The sequence below is a fragment of the Pinus tabuliformis genome, chromosome 4_1 (genome assembly GCF_031772625.1).
Source record: "Pinus tabuliformis cultivar Carrire ecotype Pingquan chromosome 4_1, CPIR1, whole genome shotgun sequence".
In the NCBI taxonomy this organism is placed as follows: Eukaryota; Viridiplantae; Streptophyta; class Pinopsida; order Pinales; family Pinaceae; genus Pinus; species Pinus tabuliformis.
The window spans coordinates 616731755-616753836 of NC_142303.1; the positions used below are offsets into that span (position 1 = coordinate 616731755).

Consider the following 22082-nt stretch of genomic DNA (forward strand, 5'->3'; position numbering starts at 1 on the left):
TTCAGTGCCTTGGTACTTGCAGACATTAGTGGCAAGTCACCTTGTGTTTGGTCAGGGTTTTCATTATTGGCTCCTGGTTAAACGATTCTACGAGTGTTTGATGACAAAAACATTATTCACACTCGCTAGATTGTATTGTGCATCTTGGAGACCATCACCATTATCGATGGCCATCCTCGCATCTGTTAACGGTCTCCATTATTGACTGGTAATCAGACGATTCCGTGCATGTTCAACCTCAACACCTTTATTCACATCTATCGATCTATGATGTTGCAGTGAAGCAGAAATCAATAGCTTAGGTAGAGACTTACGTCACTCAACCTTGTTTCCTCTCCCAAGTTGCATTTATTGTTTTTTGGAGACAACTAATCATAATGATCCTATTATGACACAGGTTTCACATTATTCTTATCGGCGGCCAGCATCATCATATCTCTTTATTGAGAAAATCCACGGGGGCTTCACTCACTGAACCTCTGACATAGCACGTGCATTCGTGGCATACTAAACAATACCCTTAATTTGACTACATATTGGAAAATACCTCTAAAAATCACATTATTTAACCCCCTACCAATATAAATCCAATACACCTTCCCAATTTAAAAAACCCCTATTTTCACTAAATATTGTATGTATCCATTTTTTTGTTCACATTTTTTATACCCTTTTATTTTTATATCCTTTGTATAGTGACATGATGCCTCTCTTATGACCCCACATGCATTCTACAATGAACCTTTCTTCTTTTGATGGTGGGTTAGTTTGGCAGAGGGTGCAAATGATCCATATGGCAGAACCGTCCATATTGATTCTCAACATGAGAGATTTGTTGCCGAGGGTTACAATGCAAGGCATCTAGCTGTAGGAGCTCCAGGCATTCCTTTGTTTGAAATTTTCGTAACAAAAGACAGTGATCAGAAATACAAGGAGCAGGTGGTCTACTTCACATCTACTTGCAGTGGAATGGACAATCTACAGATGATTCCATTTTAGTATCACCTAAAGCTACTGAAGACTCAGATACTAACACATAAAAGTTATGATGCAGATGTAGGAGATGAGGGATTAAGACAGGTTCTTAAATATCTTAAGGTTGGGATGCCTAGCCTAAAATTCAAGGTGTTGAAAGTTGTGACTCTAGAACAGGAAAACACAGATATAATCTCAGGGGTTTTTAAGCAGTTAATCCAGGATGTCAATAAAGAGAAGGATGATGAAACTTTGAATGAGATGACTTGGTAAAGAGAAGGGTTTTCAAATTAGTGAGAGTGGTTTGGGAAACCATTTATTTTTCAATTATATAGAATTGAGACAGATTCTAAGAGATTTTAGTTCAAATGGTTTGGATAACAATTTGTTTTCGAATTATATAACATTAAAGTTTCAATTTTTTGTAACTGTCCATTACTAATATTTATTTTAACTCTATGTTAATGATATTTATGGAATAATTGTTCCTAATGTAATAGTTTCAGCTGATAATGATTCTCCATCAATCTACATCACTATTAAAAAAGGGAAAAAGACTAGTTGTTTTACCTCCCAAGTAGCCAAGAAACATTGATACAAAACACTTGTATTTCCAATGCATTCGAAGCTATAATCCACACCTCCTTGTGTCTTCTCTGCTATTACCTGACATAAATATAACTTTCTCCTTATCGTGAACCAGAGATAAATCTGTGAACATCTTATTAAGAAAAAAAGCATTTAACTTACCTCTTGGATGGGCTTTTCATGGTCTTTTGGATTAATGCATTCAGTCACACCCAAGGATTTCGCTGCATTGGAAATGAAGTTAATTGGTGAGTTTTTCCCTGGTCTCAATTATGATGATATTCAGTTTAGTTGGTTCTACATAATTAGGACTCAAAAAATGTATGGTTGTCTAATATTCATAGGAGAATCCATTTTCCCTTTGATGAACTTGCTTGAATTTGTGTCAATACCAATTATCTTGGAGGCAACTCTCATTCTTGCACCTGTTGCGACCTACAGAGTGCCCATGAAAACATCATGAGTACACTTTAGAGAATATCATGAAATCTGAAATCATTTGTAGAGAATATCACAAAAAATTGAACTAGTGTTAGGACGATATTACTGACAGCAAGGCCAACGGTACCGAGGCCAAAAATGGCCACAGTTGATCCACTTTGGATGTCAGCTGTGTTGAAAACAGCTCCAACACCTGAACAATCAAAAGAGATATTGCTCATTCTAATTGTAAGTTGAATATTGTAGCTCCAATATTGAGGCTTAGATGCATAAAAAAAGTCACAATAAATATACCAGTGACTATTCCACAACCAAACAAGCATGCTTTGTCAAGTGGAGCCTCTGGATTGATTTTGGCAATGCAAGCATAGTCAACGACTGTGTATTCGCTAAATGTAGAAGTGGACATGAAATGGTAAATGGGCAATCCCTTAATTGAGAAATGCGTCTTTCCATCGTTTCTCATCACTTTTCTTGTGAGATCAATTTTGAATTTATCACACAGATTAGTCTTCTTAGATTTATAGAACACATAATCTCCACACTCTCCTGTGAATAAGGGAATTACATGGTCTCCAACCTTAATATCTGTCACGCCTTCTCCCACGCTCTCTACTATCCTGCAATCATAAATTGTATGCTCTTATTTCATAATTTGTTCGAAAAACATATAATCAAACTCATATTAATTGTAAATAACAAAGGTTTACCTAGAACCCTCATGTCCAAGTATGCGAGGAAAAGTTTGCATGTTTTCATCCTGCATACATACATAAGTTGTTTGAAGTAAAACAGTTATGGCCAACAATGAGTACCAATAACAAGCATAATGGTGGTCGGGGTGCAGGTGTTAAAGACAAACGCTCAAAACCTGATACAATCTCCTCTAATTCTGGTGGAATCCCTTCTTCTTTCTCGGGTGGAGTATCAGTCATCTATTACTAGACTGACTGTTTTATAAATTTTCCCCTTTGCAGCCGCTATAATCAAATCCTTTACATTAATAGCCCAAACCTTCATTATCGGGCACAATTTCATAACATAGGGGCTCTATACACTATCGGTGTTGTCTTTACAATAGAAATAGAACAATACACATAAAACCACTATCGGTGTTGTTTAAAATGGAAAACATGTGAAAGCGCATAAAATACACTATTAGCACATCGCTTCCCGGCAGTCACAACAGATCGGGCTTAACACCTTTGTGGAATTTTCCTCGATGCAATAATATACAGGGACGCGATATAGTTCCGTGATCCAACAGTTTTGGTTAATCGCGATGTGACAGTCAATTATTCGACCGATCAATAAAGTTGCTCGGAGGTTCCCCGTCATAGATCTAACCCCCAACTGATCCGATGACTGAAAGCGATTTCGGGCGCACAAATTGCACGACCCTTAACCAAATTCTGGACTCGATGGTAATTATAAATCACCAATCTAATAAAGTTCGGGTCCGACCTCTCGCTTAACACCCGTTCACTTTTTCAACCTGAAATCCACCAGATGACAAGGCCGAGAGATCTACGGCTTGCGGGATTCAACTAGCGCGCAGGTTAGTCAATGAAATCAACAGTGTAGGATGACTGTGGTACGTCGCTTGATTTAAGAATTTAATTCTTTCAACCGTCCGTAGTTATAAATATAGCGACAAAGACTTAAACAATCACACTGAAAATAATTTACCAAACCGAACATGAATTTAAAGTACCTTTAACAATTCGAGCCGAACCAAGAATCGATGAAAAACAGAGGATTACAGAGAAACGCACACCTCCGGGATTGACCAATTTACAATGGAAATACACAAAGCTTAAGTTTCTGCAATTTTTATTCATATAAGGCCAGACAAGCCAAATCAATTCCAATCAGTCCAAAAATCCAATCGGTCCAAATCCGTTTTACATCCTTCGAAACTTACATAAATACAACTCCACTCTAACTATAAGATCCTTAAACAATGGATCAAATCTATCTATTTTAAACTAAAATCAAATCTGAGAAATATTCTCCTCTAGACTCTCAACTAAATCAAACTATTCTAATTAATTACAAAATCATTCAATCGCTACTTTCTAGCTCACAATCCTATCTAGAAAGCTGTAAATTGATGGCTAAAGGATCCCACTCCTTTGCTTGTATATTTTTTTGTATTTTTGGAATAAGTTTGAAGCTTTTTGCCTCCAAGCCTCATGCTCCTGCATCACATAACAAGCTCCACAACCTTCATGGAAAATATATAGCATAACAAGCTTGAAACCACATTACTGATTACCCCGCCATTCCAGAATGTAATGTCAGTATGACAGAGGGATGTGTGGGTGATTTTGATACGGACTTCCATAGCCTGTGGTGGATCTACTTGAATTTCTTCAATAACCAGTGGCTGCTTAGCTTCCCATGCTACTGCAACTTCTTATCAGGTCACAATGCATCTCTTAATGTTGCTAATTCTGAACTGAAACCTCTAGGAATAGAATCTAACTACATAATTTATGCATATGCAAAACTATACCTAGGCAAGTGATAACTTCGCCATGAGTACTTTTCTGAGGCAAGAGACAATCTTCGCCATTACAGCTTGTATCTAGTTTTTGAATCCACTGGCTTAGATGGCTAACACTTTCTTCAGGCATAAGAGCATTGGAAGTAGACTCCCACAATGCAAATTCATTTCCAGGTCTGGGTGATGCCACGGTGATGCCCAATTTTTACCAAAAGAAAATCCCACGAAAAGCCTTTGAAACCATCACAGAATAGTCTCTATTAGATACTCTGACGAGGAGAAAGAGGTTTGGTGTGACTCTTATTCCTTTTTGAGTGAGAAGTTCCATGATATGATGGCCTATTTAGCTATGTAAGTACATGCGTAGCCAACTTGTAGCAAGACCACAGTAAGACCAAAGAAATACTTACAAGCCCTCAAGCTTGTGTACAAATTTTTCATTTCATCCATGAAGTTCTTGGTGCTAACACCCATTACATTATCGTTGTAATGGGATGCTCTCCCTTGTTGTAATGGGATGCTCTCCCTTAGCTTAAGGATACATACATAATTATGCTTGCAAGCCTTGGATGAGGACACATCCAATCTTCCATGACCAACCTGCACTCCAACTCATGGCCCATCAACTATAGTTTTCTAGGCTGCATGTGTCTGTATTTTGTCAGAGAAAAATACCTATATATACATGAGAGGTGAACATACATGTTGTCCCAAAAAGGATTGGACTTGGATTTTCATCCCAATTTGAATACATACATAAATACACACATATATATACTACCAATCTTAATTAGGCACGCTGATTTCATATTTTCAAGCTAACCCAAATATGGCCTATGGATGTCAATTTCAGATTTCCAAGGTCTATTTTACTGAAGATAATTCATAATAATAATTCCTCATCCAAGCAAGTATAAACATTGAGGAGTTGGCCCATAAGCATATAAATGGTCATATCTAAATTCTGCACTCCAAGACTCCAAAGTAGAACAAAAACCTTCAAGATTCTCGTTAGATAGGGTATGAGGATTCCATAAGGTAGAGATCAAAGATTTCACTATTCCAGCCAATCCACAATACATTGCCATAGCTCTTTTGCCCAGATCTATGCTTAACTCAAGAATGAAGTCTGAGGAAGATTGATAGAATTCTTGGGTGAGCTTAAGGAGTAATGTAACACTCCTGCAATGCTCAAGAGTCAGGGTTGACCCCTAGACCAAACTTACAGGAACATGAGTGCATTGGTGAACATTTTAGATTTCATTTTCAGATGTTCTATGAAGACTAATTATTTAGCCTTCTTATAAAACTTAGGATTCCACATATGAAGCTTGTCATAAAGGTTGGGTCTCTAAACTCAAAGTGGCATCATCAAAAACATCTCCCATCAACCAATACACTCAACCATGACACTAAAATCAATACTATAGAGTCATACCCAAGAGGTAGCATTCATTCAGTGAACAAATATCAAGCAATTACAACTAATGTTCCACCTAGTTTCCAAGATTCAAGGGGATAGGGGGATGTCAAGATATGTGTGTGTGTTATAAACATGATTCAAATTTAAATTCAATAATGAAATATATTGATTCACACATCATAAATGATTCAATAGTAGATACTAAAGTCTAAATATTAGACTAGTAAATTGAAATTACTCAAACTTGGAAATAGTAAAAGGTGATGAGTCAAAGACTTGGTCTAAGGTCATTAGTATCAAAAATCAAGACTCAAAAGTTAAAACTGAAAATGATCAATGGACAATGAACCAATGTTATCAGAATTGGACCAGTCATCAAACCAGTTGACCCCAAAACTGATAATTAGAGAAAAACCAAACCAAAAGACCAGTGAACCAAAAATTACATAAATATTCATTTTTTTCAAAAAAAATGTAAATATTCATGTACATCAATATGAATCTAAACTGTTATACACAAATATGCAAAGTTTCTCATATATATAACAAGTAAATGTGCATATAACCAAAATAACATTGACTGCAATCCATCTTTGAACTAGAAATGCATCAACAAAGAGGTTGTAGATGACCCCTATAGTCCAAAAGAAACCATGCTACAACAAAAACCTACATATCATCATGCTAGAATAAATTGAATCTATGAAACAACTCCATAGACCTGGATCCAAGTCAGCTTGTTAAGCACTGGTCAGAAAAAGCTTTGTAAAAGCACTAGAGTAAACCTATGACTATTGTGAAAAACCTAATACCACTGTCAAGACACATTACAAAGATTGGTGTTAGAATATTCATCTGTTATAGTTGAAAAGTACATATCATACAATTCAGAATCTACCATGCCCTTCTAAATTGAATCTAGCTTTTTCTTATCAATGTGCACTCTGGTAGAAGCTAGATCCTTCTTCTTGTGAAATGTTGATGCACCAACTCCTATAGCTTCTATTGAAGTGACATTTATGCTTGGATATTGAATATTATTCTCATATTTGTTTGGAATGGTAGAAGTGGAGTAGAAGAGGTCACGAGGGTATTTCTTTGGCCTTCATTTAAAGCAATAGACTCTGAAATTGCCACTTTACTCTTCAATTTGGGCTTCAAAGCATGAATGTTTGTATAGAGCCTGCAAAATAAACCCATATAAATATATTTTGTTTATAACATAAGCAAACTATATCTCTTGTAACATAATCACATCGTACCCATAAATAAGATAAATTGATAAGTGGTTGAACACATACAAGAAGAATGTGTTATAGTCCAAGGGTTAGATTCCAATCCTTTTGGATAGCAAAATATTGTAAAATACCTTTGCTAGCCATGGGCCTATTGGGCTTCGCCACCCTATTTTTGATTCCAATTTTGGTTTGCTGAATATACAAACACAAAGCATTCAGTAACTATTGAACAATCAAACCCCTCCAAAACTGATAAGGAAGCCATAACTGAACGTGATCCTGACCTTAAACATAAATTCAAGAATTCTAAAATCTTACCAGCCATCTTGAAGATTCTGGGATAATGGAGAGACCAATAAGCAACATAAAACTGGGAACTAGCTCTACATCACCTCCCACTGATGACTTGCCTCACTCAACAACGCATATTTTTTTCTTCTAGTTATGTTCTCGGGAGAGATCATAGGTATATTCTGTATGAAAGTTTGTGAAAAGTGGCCACCAAGTGGCCTTATTTTCCTTTTTGGAGGTGATATGTCATGCTATAAGCACTTTGCTATGTATTTTCCTTTTCCAAACCATGAAATAGAAATGTATGCATTATTTCTTTGGAAAAATAAAATCAATTAAAATTTGCATACCATTCACCCTATCAAATTCTTGTCAATCCAAAAGTTGCAAAAAATCAGATACCATTCGCCTTAAAATAGCCCTTGGATCATGAACACATTGCAAGGCCCATCAAACACATGTATATCAATGTAGGCAAAAATAAGAAAGCAAAGTGCCATCACCCAAACAATCTACCAGAAGCACATATCTCAATAAAGTTGCAAATAATTTAAAAACAAACTACCATCACATGTCCAAAAGCCTTTACAGATAGTAATTAATGTTAATGTCGTTTAGTGAAAGCACTGAAAGGAAATGCCCAAAATATGATTGAGGACTCAATTGACAATAATAACCAAATGCAATTTAATTGTTGTAGACCCCATGCGGATGGCCAAAACATAAATACTTCCAAAAAGACTCTGATGGCACATTTGAACTACAGACTCTGATTTATATGTCCAATTTAAAAAATAGGAAAGCCAACTACCACATAAACATTCAAAATAAAATGCACTTCATGTGCTAGACGTTGCTATGGTGTAAATTTGTTGACTTGAGTGAGCAAAAACCATCATGACTAAAGCTCGTGCCATCAGATCCTTGATATCCTTTCTAGCAAGTGAACCATTAATCTAAAAATTCAAGGAAAATGTTAACATTAGTGAGAAGAACCACATACTTATCCACAAAACATATTCATGAAAAAGGAACCACCTCTTCTTGTTTTTCATGATTAAATGGACCAACTTCAGAGGGACCAAATTAACATTTGAATGAAACACAACTACAAAAGGATGAATGACTAGTGAAAGAAACTTACACCAAAAAGTAGGTAGCAAAAAAAGGTTGAGTTATCCCGAACCACATCCCGAACATTCACCATTTGAACTATTCACTAGACCTAAAACCAAAAAGTACAAAATTAACATCAGATTCATACGAACAAATCAACAAAAATACAACCAATAATTATTTATAAATGATCCAACATATGGAAATACATAAGGAAAGAGAAAGTAGAATGTTTTGAAAATCTACCTTGTTCAAATTTTTCACAAAATCTGAAAAAACTTTGTAATCACATTCTTCTAATTTGTATGTATCATTCCTAGCATTGTATGATAAGTTTGTGATTGCTATAACAGATTCAAGTTGTACAAATGCATGATCTGTCAAATCATACTTATACATGTGTTGCCCCTTTATTCTACTATACCAACATAATTGAAGCTCGATGCCTTCTAATCTATCCAAAAGGTCAATGTCATTATGGTAATCAAACACCCTATTACCATCTTTCTTCCTTATTCTTTGAACCCTTCCAATGTACCATGTTCCACAAGAAACACCTTGTTTTGTACTTTGAGGAACACCTTTTCTTGCAGTACGTTTAGTGGGGGGAATTGAGTTGCTTTCAAACAACACCCCACAATCTGATCCAATTCCAAAGCCAATTGAAACACCCTTTTGTGGAGCCTTCCCATCTCGCCTAAAGTAGACCCCATTTCTCACTTTTTTCAACCTATCTTTCGATAATGTCAGATTTCCATTCAACTGACTAACCAAACATGCTTTAAACATATCCTTACCATCAAGATCCACGATTGGCTTTATTGTTTTGCTTCCATTTTCATCAATGGAATCTAAAATTTCATCCAACTCGTGTCGCCACTCACTTTCCATTATTTGCAATTCACTTTCATTCTGTACCAATGATGATGAAGATTGGAATATAGATTTGGAACAACTCGGTAGAGAAGCATCAACTACTTCATCCATAATTTGGAATGTTGGATAATTTTGTTCCTCTGTCCATGGTTTAACCCACCAAGAATATTGAGTGTAATTTTCTGGTTACATTCCAAGAGTTGATAAAATGTCTTGTGCATCCTTCAATCCAATCTTAAGGGCTTCTACAATTTTAGCATCTGTGGATATTGAATCATATTGCGACAATATATCAATGTTTTGTATTGTTTCTTGGTGCAATCTATTCCAAATGCTTTCTTGCTTCTTATGAGATTTATTAAAATGAAGCCCTTGGGGATTTGATTCTTCTTCAGCAACTCTATTAAGGGTTCCAACAACATGAAGCAAGTCAGTGAAATCATAGGCCCTCTCCACTCCAACCATCCCACCAACTTTACTAAAGAAGTTCTCACATACATCTGACCCAGTCAAGTGCAAAACACATGGAAAGTTAGAGTAATGATCTCAAAACAATCTCATCAACAAAACTACAAAATGGCAAGAAATTTTCACATCTTGATATGCTTCTCTGCTGATGAAATTTATGTTGACATTAGTATGATATTGTTTATGTACCCAACATAACCATAATGTGAAGAAATGATGAACTCGTGAAGCATTTCGCACCCTTTCCCAAAGGCTCAAACTATGAGACATAAAGATGTCAATGTAGTCAGCAACAATCATTAGATAAGTCTCTGTAGCTAGTGTCCTCTCTAACTTTCCACTTGGTGTACTTCTCAACTCTTTCAAACACCTCTGAACATGCCTTGAAGCAATGCGTTGTGCGGATCCCCAATTTTGTCAATCCATCCTCTCTATATCTTCACCCTTAAGCTTGTGATCATCCACTTTAAAAGTGTGATAAACCATTCTGACATGACCAAAACTTATGTAATCATTTCCTAAAACCAATTCTCGTCGACCGCTAAACAAAGGATTCACTAGCTTTTTTCCGTTGTGGATGTAATCTTGGTCATGCAATCTTGTTACATTGCAACCATTGTACAACCCAGTTAGCCTCCACCCTTCCCAAGGAATTTGATATCGAAGACCTGATGTTGAAGAATAATCCTTCAACATAAGTTGTCTTCTTCTGCTATCCCCATCCGAGGAATGACCAACAATAGGTCCCAAATTATTTTCCACGTGTTTCTTCCACATAGATTCTACCTTTTCCCATTGTTGATAAACAAAATTTGCATTGAACCTATTGCATGTTGGATGAACAACCACAACCAAACGAGGAAGCCTTTCATGTAAAGGGTTTGCAATAATAACATGTGCATAATGGCCAATAACATTGTTCTTAAAAGAATCTGTTATAATCTCATAGCCTACAGCTCTGTCACCAACTCTCACCAAGAAATGTGATTGGCATTGATGTTCTTCTTTCATACCACAAAACCCCACTAGTGTATCACTTTTTGCTACCCACCTAACATATTTTTTCACAACTGTTTCATATTCAGTGAGCAACACAGGAATTGGGCCATCTATACCATGCTTGGCTTTATAAGAAGCATAAACTTTTCTGACCACCTCAAAAATATGCTCGTGCTCCCCTGGGATATATGCTAATGACTTTCTAACTTGCCTTAAAGTCGTAGATATTGAAGGACCATCCAGATTCAAGCTAATAAAGCTATGTAATATAGGGCCTCCCCATAACTTTATCATCTCATAAAGGGATTTTGTGGATGTACTATACCTTCTCCCTGCTTTTGCATGCATCAAGTTATGAAAAATATCCTTGACAAATTCCCAAACTGCATCTTTACCTTGTAATTTTCCTTGCTTATGTGCCTTACACACATCCTTGCAAAACCTAAAGACATCCTTCCTTTTGGTTGATTCAAACAACTTTTCCTTTAGGAATCTCATTCTAATAGAGAGTGTAGCAACCTTTGTCCTCTCCCACCAAAGAGATCGCATTTTTGATCTATGGTTAGCATTTGTAACCCTTGCAGCATTCTTCAATTCATTGTGAGTCAAATAATAGAGTCTTCTACCTTTTCTTGTATGTCATTCACTTCTTTTATTGGTGCACATTGATTCATGATATAATCACATTTTGAAGTCATCACATGCTGGAACCAACTTACAAAATTTGCATGTTAATGAATCAAATGGGATCCCTGTTTCAGAAGCCCTCTGGTAATGAATATGCCTATAAGTACCATCAATACGACATTCAATACCCTCATAACATAACATGATCTTGGTATGCTTCTCTATGGCCCATAATTTTCCACCCCTTTGATCATCCATTAGGACCTTTGTTTCCAATCTCTTCACATTTATATCAATATAAGGATACCAATACCCCCAACATTGTAGTAACAAGGGAGATAATTGAGCTGTAATAAGATGACAACAAACAAATAAATTTGAAGTAAGATAAATAAAATAATATACAAATTCATATTCAAGTTTAGTCTAAGTTGTTAATTAACATACATGAAGTAGAAGGATTTGCACTTGTAGAACCCCTATGTAATACTGATGGTGATAATGGGACCAAGAACCTAGTCAAACTTTGTTGGGACTTATCATTGGTAGGATTTTTGGGTCTCCCAATTGTGCCACTCCTCAACCCAATCTCCTCATGTGAACCCTCATTTGTAGTAGTAGCAGTATGCTTCTTTGATTTCATGTGTTCATTTAGAGAACTGACAATATTACCACTTGTCGGCACTAAACAAAACCATTTATTGCATCATGTACATTCCACTCTCACTTTTTTCATGTCCTTATAGTCTACAAGTGTTGCTTCCACCACCGTGAACAAATTAAGCTCTTGTGTCTTGTTGAAATCATCTAGAAGTTGGATTGCTTGATCAAATATGAAATTGATCTCCAACCGTCACTGTCTATTGTACTTTGTTACATGAAGGAATTTCACTACCACTTGGCATTGATAGGCGTTGTTGATGGGCCCCTGTTTTCATATGATGGTTTTTGAAGTTGTGTGTTGTTCATGCTACCAAGGATACATCACCTATTCCATAATCAATGCCACAAATTTCACAATGGATCTTTATTTTAGATTCTCCCTTTTCTGAATATACTTTGAGAGTAATTTTCTCATTGACAAACTCTTCCATTAAACTTTTAACTTTTTTTTCCCAAGATGCCAATACACTAGGATCAACAAATATATCTTGTTCCACTGACAAAGACATATTTTCAACTCTTGGTTGTTTATGCATAGGTCCCTCCACATTCACTTCAATGTTTTCAAAGATTGGTATTGTTTTCACTACATTTGAACATTGTTCTTCCACATCAAATGTGCCTAGTTTCCTCTTGATGCCTACAAGTGTTGTACAAACTTTCCATTTTTTCTCTTGCTTTGGATTTAAACTTGTTCCATCCTGGGTAAAATCAAAAGGGTATCCAACGATTTCATCATCCACAATTTCATCACAAATTTCAGCAAATATGCAACCTTCTCGACACTTGACCACACCAATGATAGAATTTTCTTCACCGATAGCAATTTTATAAAACAACTCCATCTGTTTTTGCACATAAATAAATGAAAAAGTAAGTAAAATTCCACAAGCATATTGGTTATTATAAAAAAAAGAGCAAGGAAGCAAAGTATGAAATTTCAATTCAAAGCTCCAAAAAACATGAAGAAATATTACTATTTGGATGAAACACTTTGATTCAAAATGTACTATCGGTGGATTCCTCAAATGGAACTGAAACCAGAAATAAAACATATTACTAAAACAAATTTGAGAGTTGATTTATTGTTGCACCAGAACTCGGAAAAACATTGTACAACTATTTTTAATTCATAATCTTAACATGATTTGTAACCAGAATTTCAAATGCTTTTCTAAAAATTCCCATTATTAAGTTAGATAGGCCAAACATCAGTGCATCTTGAAATTGTTTCAACCATGTAAATACCTGTTAAAATTGACAACTAGGGCCAAATTCCACTTTGGACAGCTCCTATGGGGAAAATTATTGTAGCATTATTGCAGCGCCTATGGAAACCAAGTCTTAGCCAGCCATGATGTTCAGAGAACTATTTGTAACTCCTATGGTGTACTGAACATTTTCGACATATTTCAGAATTTGTATCAAGAAAAAGGAATTTTTGAAAATTTGATGATATACTTTGGATTTCTAAAATATTTCAAAATGCAAATTCGAAAAAAAAAAGAATTTTTGAAAATTTGATGGTGTAATTGAAAGTTCTCAAATATTTCAGAATCTGCACTTGCTAAGATAAATGCCTTCTCCAAAATTTAAAACTATATTTGGAGCGGTTGACATTTCTTTGAAACAAGAACAAGCCTGTGGTTGATGCCAGGTAACTAAAGGGAGCAGGAATTTGCTTTGCATCTTCTTGATAAAATTTCATGAAGGGAAGGGATAGAGGGGTGCTCTGCCATTTTCCTGAGTGGGTGGAGTATGCCCAACAATCCTGATTGTTGTCCACATCACCTGCGATCAACCATGGAATTTTGTTCCATTCCTCGTGGAGGGTGCCCAGTTTCCAGATATATTTTGTTGGTACACATGTCAACATCTCTTCAATCAAATAGTCTGGAAACTCAAAAACCTGTGAGAGAGCCTCCACCATTTTCAAAGTTCAAAAGTTAAGGTGTATGAGATAAATGTGCCTGAAATTTTATATTAAAGACATTCAGTTGCTACTTTATTCTTAGACTCTACAAAATGTTTAATTTTTACAGAGTCCTTGAGATTATGTTGGATAAGAAAAGTGTCAAGCAGGCATAAATGGAAGGATAAGTCTTAACCAGATATAGAGATTCAAATATAATATAATATTATGTGACTTTCAGTTTTTGAGTTTTATTTTTTTAAGAGGCCCTTGGGATTCGCAAAGACTATTCAAGTTCATTTATCACTTTTCATATTCCTTTTAGATGAATAATGTAAATTTTCCATAATGTTTAAATATCAGATTTCAAACCTTTTTTCTTTTAAGGTGTGTGAGAGTGAAAAAACAAAGTTGAAACATGTAAGTAGATAGTATCCAATAATTAAATATACTCTAGGAATAAGTATAAGTATATGACATATCAGAGTATTTAAATTCAATGTCACAATAATATTTTAAACATAATTCAAGTCTAAATCTTGAACTAAATATAATAATTGTGCTACGAATTTCACCCTACAGCTAGAAACAGAGCACGAGGAATTAGAGGTTAACTCTGACCTATTGAAGGAATCAGAGTGGCGCAATGAAAGCAAGGATTAAAGACCTATAATTGATCAGATTGCCTATAAATCTAAAGTATTAGAGAAATATTTAAAGAGCCATGAGAGAGGATTTATTAAAATTCTAGCAAATTATTTCTAGCAGTCATTACAGGTACCAGAATTCTAGCAAGGATAGAGACTTATCTTAGAAGTAAAGGCTTGGAGAGAGCTGTCAAGGGTTGAAAAGAGCCCTCATTTGACATCATATACTTAGGGTTTGAAATCAATGAATAATGAATGGGTGCTAAACCAATCACCATACATACGTTAAAAGTGCTCAGTGAGGCAGAATTGTTTACATTGATACAATTATCTAAAAATAAAATAGATCGCCCCAAAATTGCATTGTTGAAACACTTTCATTAGATCTTTTTATCACATAAACCCTCATTGTTTGTCATAAAGTCCTAAAGATCAAGAAAATATTTCATGTAACTAAGAGGGAGACCACTATCACCTAACCCTCTCTCCTTTACACTTTAAGCTGCCTCTCCCCTGCTCAAGGGAGGCTTCCCTGGGATAAAATTGTTGAGATTTTAGGCAATGAGAGGAAAAGTGATATGAAGAGTAAATTCCAACCAAAGAGTTTTCAAAGAATTAAGAAAACAAAATAGGTGGAAGAATCAAAAGCTAATGTCTTTCTATTGGGTAGTGAATTTTGCTACAATACCTTCCCTAGACAGTGCTAATGACAATGGCTCATGCAAAAAGGTCCCATAGATCTCCCAACACAGTCACCAATAGGAGATTGATTAGATGCAATAGCTTCCCTTGAGATAGAGGAGGATGAAGGTGAATCATAAAGAGAGTCTGGTATATTCCTCTGCGGAAAAATAGACCTAATTAGGGGCAAAATCCTAGACCCAGACGATGGTAGAGCAGGATGATGCAACTGCTACTAAAAATGATGATTGTGACTAGAACTGAAGCTTGAACAAACTTCTATGGGAAAATCAAAAGAAACCCATTGTGATGTTCCTCCAGCCCAGGGTTCATAATGTTGGTGTTCAACAAAATGGCGACTACTCTCTCTCTCTCTGGGTGAGCATATTTCTCTTGGATGTTGAGTGTTGTTGTTTCAACTATTGGGACAATGTTATCTCCTTGGACCTATGCTGTGTAAATTCTCTGGCAACTGTGATTTTCTCTTGCTTATCTTTACATTCTCCTTTTTTTGGTGTCTATGAGCAAAACCCAAGTTGGTGTGCCATTACCATCCCACAAAAACCAATAAAATTAGCATATATAAATCATACATACTAAACTATTTAGTAGCAAGGCAGAGAAACAAATGGAATACATAGAACCATACATGTCAAAGCAAAGATGTCCATTGTCGCCCAGGTCCCATACTCTTTCAACTTTATATTGACGATTTAGAAGATCTCATTTCAAAGTGATACAGGTGGTTTCCTTCTCTATGGGATTTCCAACTGGGATGTAAGATCACCTCACTTCTCTAGGTGCAATTATGGTTGAAGTTTCCATCCACAATTTATTAAAGGAATATCTTATACATCGCTCAAGGTAGTTGTAGGTTACACTATAAATATTTCACCTTTGTAATGAAATTTTCATGGAAGTATGAGAAATTATATAATAGGAGTTTCATGTGATGAGTTTATACACATCTTAAGTTTCTGAACATATTTTATTTCCGTGTATCATAGAATAATAGGTTGTCACACAAAAAAATTGTCCTCCTAGCTATAGCAAGGAGCTTGCACAGTTTGAGGGGAACTCTTTTTCTACTGCCCCACATGTCCTAGAATTTATGAAGCATATATGAGAATTGATGGAAAGAATTGAAGATTCCATGATAATGTTATTTATGCTTTCTTTAGGACAAGAGCATGGTGGCTAGCTGAAGCATTCTTGTAGCCCAAACAGCATACATTCTCTCAAATCTCTAGTTGAAATCTTCCTCAAGTATTGCCACCCAAGGTTCAGAAATTTGATGGTACATATCAAGAGTTGTTGACAACCCTACAAGAGGAAGGCCTCCTTGGTCTTTTTGAAGGAAATGATAACATTGTTGGGGATGAAAGTGGAGCATCTATGGAAGAGGGATTATGCTCAAAATTTGAATATGAAAACAATAGATATTTGTAACATGAACAACCTTGCAGCAGCAATGACAGGAAGGAGGGCCATTTTAGCATCTAAAGTGATTGCTTAACACATAAATGAGTACCAACATGAAAAATGTGATGGCATTATTACACCACCTTCAAATGATACATGTGTCACTCTTTCTAGTGAGGATTGGCATCAGGTTGGTGATGTTTTTTTTGGCTGCCCCATAGGAAACAATGTTGCAGATACAAAAGAAGAAAGTAGTAGCAGTTTTGAGATGAATTTGGTGTGGGATTTATGCTCACAAATAAAAACAAGAACACTCCCTTCTCTTATGGCTTATGTACATGATAATCATAATAATGAAAACATAAGCCTGGACACTCATAATGATCCTCTCATCAGTATGGATCAATCATCAGACCATATATTTTGGGTTGGGTAGAGGCAAGTCCTATACACTACTTGCATGGACCATCGATGTCTGGTGATCACGAAGAAGAGGGGAAGTTTGATTCTGAGCCCTTCACAAGCATCTGTCATGAGGGTTTTGAGACTGTGTCATGTTATAAAAGTGTTGGAATAACCTCCCTAGACTTGTCACAAGAATTGAGGATAGAATATCCCTCCGAGGATGAGAGACTTTGCTCCAAATATGACAGCAATAAGGATTTTGCACCAAACATTGGCATTTCTGATAATGAGTATCAACATTACACAAGTTATGAAATCCTCAATGATGAATTTGTTGCTCTAGAGGAACACAAGTATTTCTGTTTTGTACACCAATTTCCCCAAGTCTTGAACAATGAAAAGCAGAAATCAACAGAGTCCTCTTATCTCTACAATCAAGACTGCAAACCTTCTTTATTAGAGCAAAGGCATAAGGACCATATTTGTGAAGAGTCAAAGGAATTATCTAGCAGCATAATAGAAGCCACACCTCTTCACATTGGAGCAAAAACAAAAAGGTGCCCCCTAGGTCTGAATCTTCCAAATCACCGAATTTATGAACATCTACATAGACTTTGGTATGTACATTACTGATCAGTGAAATTATTAAGAATGGATTGTTCTAGTTTTGCAAGGCACTTAAGGCCCTCCTATTGGCAACTATATCAATCCTATAAAGGAGTAAAACCCTTTGTCTATAGTTCGAAATTTGTGTATGGTTCTGTGCATAAGCCCTAGAAGGATAATCTCCAAAAAATCCAGTCCTATGCATTAGTTGAAGGTCTATGTTGGGCATCAGTCCTATTTTGAGACCACTGTCAAAGGTTACCAAATTTTTGAAGTTCAAGCTACATGAAGAAAGTTTTGAGAATGTTTTGCAAAGTCAAAATCCAAATTGAAGAAGCTAAAATTCTGAAGTCTCAAGTTATCAATTTTTCTTAAAAGAAGTTGAAATTGTCAGCATGTTTGTGAAGGAGCCAAGAGAATTATTTAAGGATGTACCTGTATATTATAGAGATTCGCTGACTCCTCTGAATCAACTGCTAATACCGGTTGTTGCACTCCACAAGCCGACTCCTCTGAATCAACTGCTAATACTGCCTATTGCACTCCACAAGCCAACTCCTCTGAATCAACTGCTAATACTGCTTGTTTCACTCCACAAGTTGACTCCTCACCTCTTCTTCTGTTTGTGTTGGGTGTTCGTAGAACCCGTCATTTTTTAAATCCTTGATCCTGAAGGTTACCGTAGCTGGACAGAATGTGGACAGAACACATTAATTTTAGGTTATGGACTCCCTCTGGAATGAGAACAAGAGAGTAGCTAGGTGGGTGAAAATAAGGTAGCTTGGTTGTATAAGCAAGAAAACATGCTCAGAGATTCGAATGAAAGCAGTAGGTCTCACTCAAGCTGGAAAGGCAGAAAGGCGGTCAGACAAAACTAAACTTGATGAATCTCACTACCCACCCGGTATGGCAACACATCTCCTTCTATATCTCTTTTTGTAACTGAGTATCCATTTCATTGATCATCCCCACCTCATCTTGATTTTCTAGATCGATCGACAGTGACAAAATCCTGCCTTGCCTTCCTTTCTTAGTAGTATCCTTCCATCCAAGCGCTCTTGCCTACTTATTGGGTATCTGTTGGTAGGTCTCGCTCATGTGCTCACTGCAGTTGGAGAAGCCCACTACTATGATACAGTTGATGTGTTCGTTATAGAGAAGTAGGGTAGTTGGACATGGGTTCGAACAAGCAAGAGGCAAGGCGAGGATTTGAGGAGTGGTCCTGTCTGGTTCAAACTCAGAAACGCAACTCCTCTTAGGGTTCAAAAGAAGAAAGGCTTAGGATTGCAGAGTGGTTGCAAACTGGTTGTAGACTGGTTGCAGAGAGGCTCGACTCCACCTCGACTCCAAAATGAATCATTTCCAACTCTTTCCCTCCGCCCGAGTGCGTGTAGCCCGATATTTTTCCTAGGGTTGCAGAGTGGTTCGACTCCACCTCGACTCCAAAATGAATCATTTCCAACTCTTTCCCTCTACCCCTGCGTGTAGCTGAGTGTGATTCGAGTGTGTGTAGCCCGATATTTTTCCTAGGGTTGCAGAGTGGTTAGACTCCACCTCGACTCCAAAATGAATCATTTCCAACTCTTTCCCTCCGCCCCTGCGATGTAGCCCGATATTTTTCCCTCCGCCCGTGCATGTAGCCCGATATTTTTCCCTCTGCTTGGCCAAAAAATTGTATAAAAAATACCTTAGGATATATATATTGTTGTATGGTATATTAAAACCCTTTAGGCCCTCATTATAACCCCAATATATTATTTTGTGAATTTTCCATTTTTAATGCCCCAATATGAACGCACGTGATATAATATTGGTTTTTCAGTGACGCCCCCGTGAGAAAATCACTCTGACATAGCTACTGAGCGTGGGAATGCCCGACTCAGGACATGATTTTAGTTGTTTTATATATATGTGTTGTATCAGGTTTCTTGTACCACCCAAAGCTCTGATCCTCTCTCTTTCTTTCAAAAGAAAAGGACAGTTAAATATAAAGTATTTCGGCCATCGTCGCAGCCTATGATCTCACACTTTAGGGGGCATTTGTTATATAGGAAAATGACCTCCTCACCAGCTCAGAGGAGAAAGACATGATGACTGAAGGACTGACCAAGTTCACAAGCCCAGTTGTCAAGCTAACGTTGTCTAGGCACTAGCAACTTGCTTTATAAAGCTTCCTAGAAAGGCTAAGGGTGTGTTAGTGCCTAGGGTAACTCTGTCTGTTACCTCGGGAAGAGCGTTAGTGAACCTAAATGAGTTTCTATGGGTCAAGGGAACAAGTTGACCGAGAAATATCCCGAGATTCTCTCCTATGTCAGCTCACAAAAGCAGGGAAACATCAAAACTTGACCTGTTTGGAGGAATTACTAATTCCTAATGGAGTCTACAAACGGGAAAGAGCACAAAGGCATGGAAACATCACTGCTTTTTCCTAATGGAACTCATGAAGGACTTGGCAACCCTATCCTCACATGTTATATATGCAAGGCTAGGGCCATTGTGGAAGGGGTCGAACCATTTAAAATGATTTCTTATTTGACTATCGAGCATAGTCTTTGACTAAGGCATCAGAAGAGGTTAAGAAGGGAGAGAGAGAGAGAGGAGTTGGAGGGGTAAGGGAAGGCTGATACAACCGATGGTTGTAATCACTCTTTTCTACATCAATATAGAACTACAATTGTGTTGTCCACTCCGCGATGTTGGTAGTATAATTTGTTTATATGTTCATGCAATGTCGTTATTATGAGTGGCTTAGATATATGCAACTAGATATCTTTATATGTTTATGCATTATTTATCAAGGTTTTATGTTATGATATTACCCTTGTCTTATCTATGTGCAGGTTTTGATCTAGAGCTAGCTCAGGGGTCTTCTGCCTAGCTAAATTACGCTCTCCAACAACACCACACTAAGACTCAAGGTAATAAGTCCTTATTCCTACTTTGATATCCATTTGTTAAACATAGATATGCATGCATCTTTGTGACAATTGTAGCTAATCTTACAGTCTGCTAAGGATTCCGAGAAGATCCTTGAGGGTTTCTACATCACCAAACACCCGTGCATTAATCCCTATAGCATGGATAGTGGATGAAAATATCCTAAGCAGGGGAAACAATGTCAAGTGATGCACTAAAGAAATAAAATTTCATGGATAATGAAAGGAAAATGCACGAATGTATTAAAAGAAATTGAGGAACTATTAGGAGAAATGCAAGCCATCATAAACGTAGGAATAAAAATATTTAAGTAAGTTTCATTACATCTTAATAAGGAAAGTTTATAAGGATTGGGGAATAAAATTAATTACCTAAGATATACACATTTCAAAAGATTGTCCAACTTTGTAATCTATATTGTAATCTTAATAAAAAAATAAGACCAAATGCATGGTGTTTCATTCAATGTTGGTTTTTCCTTATGGGTTCCCAAGATATGTCTTTGTGTTTCATTATGTTGTTTTCCCATTCTAGTCTATTTCATATGTCCCAACAGTTAGGAATTCAAGTGGTTTGGTTTTATCTCTATTAAAGTATTAAGGATAAAAATATAATCACACAATCAAACATAGGTTCACTATAATAATTTTAAGTTTAGCTCTTTTTGGCAAACTAATCATTAGAATGTCCAAGACAAAATACAAATCAAGTTAATAGATAGATTTGACACCTTTTATCTTCTCATTTCATTTATATTTAAATCTTAATACTTATCAGGATGATTTGGGTCCATGTTTCTTTTTAATACAGTATGGTCAAACTTGAACTTAGGTTATTGGGGAGTGGTAGAGATTCATAATCTTATAAATTTTATATTAATTCAAACCCTAATTCTCTTTAGTTTAAGAGAACTTAATATTGTGATGTTTTTTGTTATCTTATTATTATACACTATGTGGACTCTCTTTAGAACCAATGATTATTTTTAGATGGTTGTCTTATTCCTCATTTAATGAATCCCTATGACATTTTTATGCTAAGGCCTATCCTTGATTGTTTGATAGAGATAATACTTTTCCCATTAAAGCGTCATGATGTTTTTGGGAAAAAGCTTCTCCACAATGTATCATTCAAAGGGAATTTTTATGAGAGCCTAATCCCATATGAAAACCATTGTGTATCATTAAGTAGAGGCGGTTTATCTTAACAATAATAGTATTTAGAAATTTATCTTAGATAAATGGTCAATTGTTTTTTT

At 36.2% G+C, this 22082-nt stretch overlaps 1 protein-coding gene across 1 annotated transcript; it reads right to left on the bottom strand.

Moving 5' to 3' along the window:
- Window positions 1–1503: 1503 nt before the first annotated feature.
- LOC149177525 (alcohol dehydrogenase class-3-like) lies at window positions 1504–2688 on the bottom strand. The gene is made up of 6 exons (XM_089421780.1): window positions 2685–2688; window positions 2299–2619; window positions 2115–2197; window positions 1931–1998; window positions 1726–1795; window positions 1504–1641 (listed from the first exon to the last, which is right to left on the bottom strand). The coding sequence occupies exons 1-6, from the start codon at window positions 2686–2688 to the stop codon at window positions 1504–1506; spliced, it is 684 nt and encodes a 227-aa protein (XP_089277906.1).
- Between the last annotated feature and the right edge of the window lie 19394 nt (window positions 2689–22082).